General features: G+C 45.8%; 5 protein-coding genes across 5 annotated transcripts; 3 read left to right on the top strand and 2 right to left on the bottom strand.

The window, feature by feature from the left end:
• Positions 1-6: 6 nt before the first annotated feature.
• On the bottom strand, positions 7-552 carry FOIG_16666 (uncharacterized protein; the record flags this gene model as incomplete). Its single annotated transcript, XM_031218131.1, has 1 exon — positions 7-552. One exon carries the CDS (start codon positions 550-552, stop codon positions 7-9), a length of 546 nt encoding a protein of 181 aa, XP_031052158.1.
• A 758-nt stretch (positions 553-1,310) lies between these two features.
• FOIG_16665 (uncharacterized protein) lies at positions 1,311-1,862 on the bottom strand (the record flags this gene model as incomplete). Its single annotated transcript, XM_031218130.1, has 2 exons — positions 1,311-1,449; positions 1,519-1,862. 2 exons carry the CDS (start codon positions 1,860-1,862, stop codon positions 1,311-1,313), a joined length of 483 nt encoding a protein of 160 aa, XP_031052157.1.
• A 1,579-nt stretch (positions 1,863-3,441) lies between these two features.
• On the top strand, positions 3,442-3,692 carry FOIG_16664 (uncharacterized protein; the record flags this gene model as incomplete). Its single annotated transcript, XM_031218129.1, has 2 exons — positions 3,442-3,479; positions 3,524-3,692. The coding sequence occupies 2 exons, from the start codon at positions 3,442-3,444 to the stop codon at positions 3,690-3,692; spliced, it is 207 nt and encodes a 68-aa protein (XP_031052156.1).
• Positions 3,693-4,121: 429 nt separating this feature from the next.
• FOIG_16663 (uncharacterized protein) lies at positions 4,122-5,156 on the top strand (the record flags this gene model as incomplete). The annotated part of the gene is made up of 3 exons (XM_031218128.1): positions 4,122-4,212; positions 4,740-4,909; positions 5,052-5,156. 3 exons carry the CDS (start codon positions 4,122-4,124, stop codon positions 5,154-5,156), a joined length of 366 nt encoding a protein of 121 aa, XP_031052155.1.
• Positions 5,157-6,536: 1,380 nt separating this feature from the next.
• On the top strand, positions 6,537-8,300 carry FOIG_16662 (uncharacterized protein; the record flags this gene model as incomplete). Its single annotated transcript, XM_031218127.1, has 2 exons — positions 6,537-7,877; positions 7,944-8,300. The coding sequence occupies 2 exons, from the start codon at positions 6,537-6,539 to the stop codon at positions 8,298-8,300; spliced, it is 1,698 nt and encodes a 565-aa protein (XP_031052154.1).
• Positions 8,301-8,801: the final 501 nt, after the last annotated feature.

Below are 8,801 nucleotides of genomic sequence, written 5' to 3'. Positions count from 1 at the left end.
GGTACTTTAGGGACAAGCATCCCTGCTTGGGTCCATTCTGAACCAAAAGTCAAAGTGGTTCTGCTCGCTTCCGGAGCTACAATCACCGAGCTCCGTGTTGAATGCTTCACTGCATTGCTCGTAGGTGATTGCCTTCTCGGCTTGGCTGTCGCGGACTTCAATAGCCCAGTTGATATGGATATATCCACCCTCGGGAGGCTCCGCCCAGTTTGGATTGCAACTAAGGAGACAAGTCCACCGATATTTCTCGTCAAGTGCACTGCACAAATCGTCATTGCGACTAGAGTAGCAGTGTGGGTTGGGGACCATGTTTTTCTCCCAGTTGGTACAAAGCCAGAAAGGCTCAGAAAGTCTGATGACTTTGCCGGCTGCCAGGCTGCAGGTAGTATGAATATCGTTTTTGACCTTATCGGTCAGGTCACTGCTTCTAGGACCGCCGTGGAGCTCATTGAAATCCAGACCCCCGATGTAGCAACCCAAAGCATTGACAGACTGGACATAGGCGGCAATGACTGCCAGAGAGGTCGGGATGATTTTGGCAATGGAAGGCATGTTGAATAATGGCAAGATTGTATCGTAGTAAGAGCGTGAAGTAGTGTTTAAGTGTATAAATAAGCAAATTTGAGAACGAAGGTTAAAGCCGTTTATACAAGTCCATCACGGCACCTCATATACCATTGCCAATGCCTTTTCATCCCTCTCTAGACTGCTCTATATTGGATGTCCATGTCCACCGGACATATAACATGTCATTTGCTATCTACAGACTCTTACGTATTTATCTCAGTGTCCACTGGACATAGTTGGCGACATGGTATTAAATCCTGCAAACCCTAAGTGTCACATTGACAGTCAATCACCATTTGTTGCGTTTCATATTGTGGTCCTATGAGTTATCTATCAGGGTAAGACTGCCAATGAGATCCCATGAACCTACAGTCCTCCTAGGCTGGACTGCTGCAGTAGTGGGCAATAGTGGAAATTAATAGAGCAGGGTCTGACGTAAGATAAGGTTACATTTATGTTTGTTGCTGTTGTGTGATTGCTCTTCTTAATCGCTAAGTCCGTTGGATAAGGAATACAGCCCTGTACTTATTGTGAACAATATTATACTTAGATATATAGTTATAAGCATATATTAACTTAATGTAAATACTACAGTCATACTAATCAGCAACCAGCAAGTAAGTAGACTTATAGTAATTAAACCCAAAACTATATCTCCAGTAAGGTTGAGTTCCTAAGTCGTATCGTGAGTTGTAAACTCTGGTCAATAAGACTGGCAAGGCATCAACCTCTCAGCTTAATACTTAGGAACCCCAGAAGTTGCACTTGATACAACCGATCTTGTCGTTCCAGTTCAAGCTGGTGAGATCACGATAGCCAGGATACGTAATGTCAAGAGCGGGAGCTCCGTTCTCGTTCCAGCACCCCTTGGGGTCGAAATGGCTAGAGAAGAGATCTGTCAGTCTCGAGGGCAATGCAACTAATTAAGAAGCAGGGGACTGGTTAGCATACTCCCAAGTCCAGCAGTTGGCGCCCCAGTTGGCTCCAATGCTCGAAATCCGGTTATTCAGGGCCAGGCCCTCGACGTTGAACCATTGGCCATTGGTCAACACGTAGTTGTCGCAGGGATCGACGAAGCCAATATTATCGCAAGCATAGACGTGGCCCGTGTTCTGTCGCTTCTTCTTTTCTTCGTCACTGCGAGTGTCATATACAGTCACCTTGGACGTGTCAATGCCGTAGAGGGTGGCAAGGTGGTTGTCACGGGGCGAGATGTCCTGAGCGGCATCAGGTGCAACTGGCGTGGCCAAGGCAGCTGTGGCGAAGGTTGCAAGAATATAGTTGGTGAAAAGCATTGTGATTGTGAAGTCAAGAGGTGAAGTCTGAGAAGCGGTGTTCTGTATGATGATTCTTCAGTGTTGAGTGTTGAGCAAAGTCTGAAGATGGTGGTGAAAGAAAGTTGCCATCATACAGCCGCCATCGCTCTATTTGTAGTCTACGGTGGTTCCGACTCATCGACACATGCACCACCGAGATTCTACTAGTTGGCGAGAATACCGAAAACCAAAACGACTTCAGTCAAAGCATGCTGATGATGCTATCTTTGCGACTGGACATATTTGAAGATGCACAGCCAGTCACAAGCGAATCTATGCGAGCTCTCCCGAACAGGATATATTTTTCATGAACACAGCAGAGAGCTGTGGTGTTCTAGAATCGCGGAAGTGGAGTTTAGGGCTGAGCTCACCGACCCCACGACTATTCATCCTTGATACCCCTAATAAGAGTGTAAGATCTGTTATGCTGCCTTGTCCTAATTTCGTAAGATTATATTGAAGTTTTCCCAGAGAGGTTAATGCAGCACAGTGGTTGATCCTGGGCAAGACCAGCCCTGCGGGCGTTATGGAGGACCGGATGGGGCTGGAAGTGAGAGAGTGATTGAGATGGGAATACACCAGAATACTCCCTCTTTCAGAATAGCTGTATAGATAGATACTGACGCATTAGGTCCTCATTTGTCTGATACTGAACGGCCGTCAAGGGGACTTCTGAGAACAACAATTAATCGCACCAATGCGCTTCATTGGTGCAGTCGCTGTAGAGAACCACAAGAAAGACGCAGGTCTAGGATAACTAGTAGCATTATGGAGGACAAAATAGACAGGCATACCTACTCAGACGGCTAAAGACCAACCTACAAGGGACCCCTCCCTCAAACTATAATAACATATAGATCTTTACGGTATCTATATTTAACCTAACGTAGTAACATGTCAGATGTAGCCAACCCTGCAGGTAAACCCGGGGTTTATTGGAAATTATGTCTAGATTGTCTATTGCCCCACCCACAAAAGGCCCTTTAGTCATAAATTACCATGATAGCCTTCCCTGCTAATCGACGATGACATGACCATCTGCACTTGGGAAAATCCATTCACATCGTCACAGTCACAGGGCTGGAACATAATCCAACTATTGTTGTCGAGGACGAGGCATGTGCTGATGGCGGCAGCAGAACACCCCTCAAGAAGCGAGACCTAAATAACCATTCCGACAGTAAAGCCAGCCTAGGTACTATAAATATTCATGAAATTCATCACGCGCGACTACTGCAGAACTTGGGCTTTAGCTGTTGTACATATCAATAGTCACCAATCAAGTCAGCCAAAAGCCAGCGCAGAGGTCTCCAGAATTTTATTCCACTGAGCCACGCCAATTGCCAACCAGGATAGCACAAGCGACCCAATCATACGGTTTCATCAACTGGGCCAGTGTCCAACCTCAAGTCGTAATGAACAAGCTCTACAGCCCCTGCCAGAAAGCCATATGTAATTCTGCACTACAGCGTTATGCGACAACAGTGGTACGCAGCCGTAACTGGTGGAAAGGAAGTCGAGCGCCTAAGGAGTCGACTCCAACCATCAATCATCTAGAATGGTAACTCGGATCGGAGGTGCTGTCTCAGAAGATCTGTAAGTGACCGCATTGTTATCTTTAGCTCGAACAAGTTTTCCAGCTTTCAGAAAGTGGAAGACTGTCTCACCCAGAAGCTCCTGTCCCCTGAAGCCTATGGGTTGATGGCAAACCTTCCTCTGCACTATGGAGCCGCGCTCTATGGTCTGGGAATACTGGCGGAGCTTGAAGCTGGAAACCTGCTCTTATTCTTCCCGGATCCGGCACTGTAGGGATCAGTGTTGTGAAGCCATTCTGGGGAGGGCTACTTTATGTCGCTGTGCGTGACGCCTCTAAGGCCAAGACGAGGAAGATGCTTTTTGACTGCCTAAAAGTCAGATTTTGATCGACTATTTGACTATTATGTTGAGTGAACTGAACATTAACATAGTATTCTCAGGGGAGTCCACCGATCCCGTTGCGTAACGAGAGTCATAGAGAAACATACCATACAATGCATGGCTCAGGAGTAAACTGACTCTGCTGCACGAGAGATACTTGGAGTACACGGGGGGGTCCAAGACAAAGACTCTAAGAGAATGGTCAACAATAGGAGCATCCGCGATTATAGTCATGACAGATATGGCAGTTGTTGATCAGAACTTGAATATTGAGGCCCTCCTTCTTGGCCAGGGCTGATTCATCTAATCGTCGTCCTCAACATGCTTGGTAGTCGAAGCACCAGGGTCGTGATTGTCATCACCGTTAACTTGGCCATCAATATCGTCGTCCTCATCTTCGGTCTCAACTTAGGTAACCATAATCTCGTCCACCCCCATCTCTCTCTGAGTATTCTGAGTCTAACCATGATATTAACACAATTTACAATATCTTTCCATATGGTGCCCGAGCAGTCTGGATACAATTTCCACTACTCATCGCGCGAAGGACAACTATTCTAGCCCTGTATTAGTTCTAAAATTACTTTCTTTGTCGTAATTGGAGTTGCAATTTTCATCAGATGATCGACTCGTCGTCGTTCGGCCTGGCTTACGATTCGCCGTGATTATTCGGTCAACCAAGGATATATGGGTTAACCGTCAACGGGGAGTTCATAGATTCTTAAGGGAGAAACCTGCTAGCGACCTAATTTCGAACATAAAATCCTTCTAGGTATATAATAGTCGCTGTCATTATTCCAAAAAACGCCGCTCTATGCACGCCGCCTCTGCAGTAAAACTCAATACTACATGTGATTTTACTGCATTACCCACCGCGATCCACCATCCCAAACCGAGTAAGTACCCTCTGGACAATGTATGTCCCGCTGACTAAAGCAGGCTGCCCTGTCAGCTCCATATGGCGCTACAAAAGGTGCCGTGCGAAACATGACACACACACTAGCTATGGAGCGGCAGCAATATGCCTGTCAAACCTCAAGACAGCTGAGAAGGGAGGCTACAGAGTCGTTGCGCCGATAGCCTATAATATTGAACATATCATAGCTTTTGTACGTATTGCTAAAGCTAAGCGCAACCCCTTTATTATTTAACTTTTCCCGGGGTAATTACTTTCTCTAATGGACTTCTTATTTATACAGCAGCGCATGCTGCACGTGAGGCTGCTATTCCTATAGCTAACGAATGCCATAGGATGGATATGTCGTCGAAATTATTCCTCAAAAGAGAGATCGGTACGAGAAGAGCGTCAGTGCTGAGTGTCACAGGCGAAGCCGCCTTGAAAAACTTTGGACATAGCTTTGTAGATGAGTAAGCTCTTCTCTTAAAGAGATTGGTAATTGAATAACTGGGTGAACTCTCTGAAGGGTATTTTGCCAAAATTTGACCAAAGTTCCTTTGAAACAGTTCCTAGTCTTCGATGCTTGGCAGACAGGGAAGAAAAGTTTCGTGAGTTTGTGATAGCCAGTGTGCACATGGGCGCAGGGGGTAGAGCTTTAAGAGACCTTATATTGTCTAAGCTAAATGGATCATAGTGAGTCACTTTTATGTAAAGCTGCTTAATTTTTTAGACAAGAGAAATGAAGCTACAGTGCATTAAGACCCGGTTGGTCAGGTCGGACCATTGACTTCCCGACAGAGTTTCATCAATTCTCCCTCAAGCTCTATAGGACGTGGTATCAGTTACTGTAGGACCTGCTCCTTTAGCTGCGCTTGGGTTTGCTGACAGACACCATTGTTATTTCTGGCCTCTCCTCCTACTTATTTATCCCAAGGAATATTGCAGCCGGACTCTACGATAATGTTGATAAGGGTGGCAAGAATCGGTATCACTAGAGCGGCAACAACAACAGCTACCGAAACATCCCGTTCGGATATCGGATCAAACGGTGCATCAAGACTCAATTAATGTGCCATCGGATCCGAAAGATACACCAATGGCAGGATTGATAGATCTGGAGCTTGAGGGTCTCGACCCAGATAGTTTTCGGTGCAGCAGTTTCCAATTGGTCCTCAATGCACCATTCATTTAGTCTAGAGGTTAATTCGTTTATTCTAAACCATTGCCGTAGCAATATGCCGTATAGTATGGTATGCTTGCCAATTTGTCAATACGGGAATGACCACGGGTGGAAGAATAAGATTTCAAGTTCCAAGATTTATTGCCTGCATGATGACAAATGTTGCATAGATCGGACTAAACAACCACCGATGCCCCGATATTGCCTGGTCTGGTAACAAGTACTCGTGGATCTATCAAGAAGTGGCCCCACTTAAAAAGTCAGATTCGCAGGTTGAGTTTTAACTTTCCGCGGACTCGGACTCCATGGAGACTGTCCAGCGTCAGGAGTGCCCGGTTGTTAGTGAATGGTGTACTACGTGTCGCAGCTGGTATGACGATTCACAGTACTGATACGCAGATGTCTAGGATATTGGGCCTTGCCAGGATGGCCATTGAATTTCATTGATAGTCATATTGTATCCCTTCAACTTGCTACATTGTCTCTCACTCCGCGCTTCCACTCTCACATAGGCAACACAGGAATTACCTGGCAAATATCGCGCCGTATACTCACTAGAACAAACAAAGAGTGAAGGCCTGTAACTTAAAAGTGCGAGCTAGCATATCTAAATTCAGCAACAACTATCTAATTCAACCAGTCCACGTTCGAAGCAACAATGGCAGATTCCGAAGAGAAACCTCGCCCCAACGACGCCGAATACACTAAGACGAAAGCGCTGCCACACTGCCGGCTGGTCATCGATCAGGCTGGCGTTACGCCCGAGGTTCTTGCCTACGACTATCAAGGGTCCGGTACCGAACAAGACCCTTTTGTGGTTCAATGGATTCCACACGACCCAAGAAATCCCCAGCAATGGAGCGACTCTAAGAAATGGTTTATAACAGCAGCCGTTGCAACAGCCACTTTGACTGTTAGTCTGGTATCATCGGCATATACAGGAGGCATGAAACAGATCATCCGAGACTTCCACCTCAGCGAGGAGGTAGCAACTTTGGGCATCTCTCTATTTGTCCTGGGTTTCGCTCTCGGGCCTTTGCTTTGGGCACCACTTAGCGAGATCTTTGGCCGTCAGCTACTGTTTATTGGAACCTATGCTGGCCTTACAATCTTCAATGCAGCCTGTGCTGGTGCTCCTAATGGGGCTTCGCTACTGGTCTTCCGGTTTCTAGCTGGCTCTTTTGGTTCTTCTCCCTTGACCAATGCTGGAGGAGCTATAGCTGATATGTTTCCGCCCCATCAACGAGGCCTAGCGATGACGCTCTTTGTGGCTGGACCGTCCCTTGGTCCAGTCTTGGGCCCAATTTGCGGTGGATTCCTTGGGATGAATGCTAGCTGGCGTTGGGTAATGGGATTCCTTGCGATTTTCGCTGGGGTTATGTGGATTGGAGGAACCATCCTCATCCCAGAAACCTATGCCCCGACACTACTGAGGCGCCGGGCTGCTAAACTGTCTAGTATGACTGGCAAAGTGTATACCAGCACCATTGACTTGAAACAAGGGAAGGTTTCTTTGCGCAGTGCTATTGGCACCTCCTTGCTGAGGCCGTGGATTCTCCTCTTCAAAGAACCCATTGTTCTTCTATTATCGATCTATATGGCGATTATCTATGGTACCCTCTACTTGTTCTTTGCCGCGTTTCCAGTCGTTTTTGAACAGGCTCGGGGTTGGAGTCAGGGTATCGAAGGTTTAGCATTTTTGGGCATAGCTGTGGGTATGCTGGCGGCTTTGATTTATACGATCCCTGACAACAAGCGTTATGTCCTCCTCGATAAAAAACACAACGGTTTTGCACCACCAGAAGCTCGGCTCCCACCAGCAATAATTGGCTCTTTTGCCATTCCAGTGGGGTTGTTTTGGTTTGCTTGGACTAATTATCCATCCATTCATTGGATCGTCAGCATCATGGCTAGTGCTCCTTTCGGCTTTGGTCTGATTCTGGTGTTTCTAAGCATCATGAACTATCTGGTCGATGCATATACGATCTTTGCCGCTTCGGTTCTTGCCGCTAATTCGATCCTACGCTCCTTATTTGGTGCAGCCTTTCTGCTATTTACAGTATAGATGTATGACAACTTGGGGCTGCATTGGGCATCAACCGTCCCAGCATTCCTGGCATTGGCCTGCGTTCCGTTTCCCTACCTTTTCTACGTATATGGAGCGCGCATCCGGACTCATTGCAAATTTGCAGCTGAATCGGACGCCTTTATGCAAAGTTTGAAGCAGGCCCAGGCCCAGAATCAACGAGAACAGGAGTTAGAGGAGCAGGATAACAGTACCGAGGACGAGCGTACAGTCGTTGACGAAGGAGTTATCATTTCAAGCCATAGACGAACATCCTCGGTCCATCGTCAATCTTCACTATATGATGGCAACCCCTACGACATTAATCGTGTTCACACGAGAAATTCATTCTCTTAGCCTTTTAGGAAAACCAGCTTAGCTCAGCTTTGATTGGGCCTAAGTATGACTTTTTAAACTTTAGGTTCTTAGTGCACTTCTTTGCCTAAGTAGACTTTCTAATTTTCCATTTCTATTTTCTTTCTCTCTATGTTTATTTATTAAGGTTTTATTAATATTAAACTCTTAAATAACTACTAAGAATATAAATAAATATTATTTTATTATAATTTAATTTAATTAAAGCCTATTATAAATATTAGATCTTATTATTACTTTATCTTTTATTATTTAAATAGTTATTATTCTTATTTAAATAATTAATTATTTATAAGTGTTACGACCCCAGCGGTTACATCACGTGTACCCCGCATTTTCCTCCAATCACGCACATGCCCCACAAAACGGATCAGTGCCAAGACTCTACGATCATAGATGATCCATCACGATCAGTGTTGATCCACCACGATCACCACTGATCCCGCGACAACCTCACTGATCGCTATTATCATTCACTAGTAT

The sequence above is a fragment of the Fusarium odoratissimum genome (genome assembly GCF_000260195.1).
Source record: "Fusarium odoratissimum NRRL 54006 unplaced genomic scaffold supercont1.111, whole genome shotgun sequence".
In the NCBI taxonomy this organism is placed as follows: Eukaryota; Fungi; Ascomycota; class Sordariomycetes; order Hypocreales; family Nectriaceae; genus Fusarium; species Fusarium odoratissimum.
Note: the sequence above shows the minus strand (reverse complement) of the source record. Positions and strands in the feature narration are given on the sequence as shown.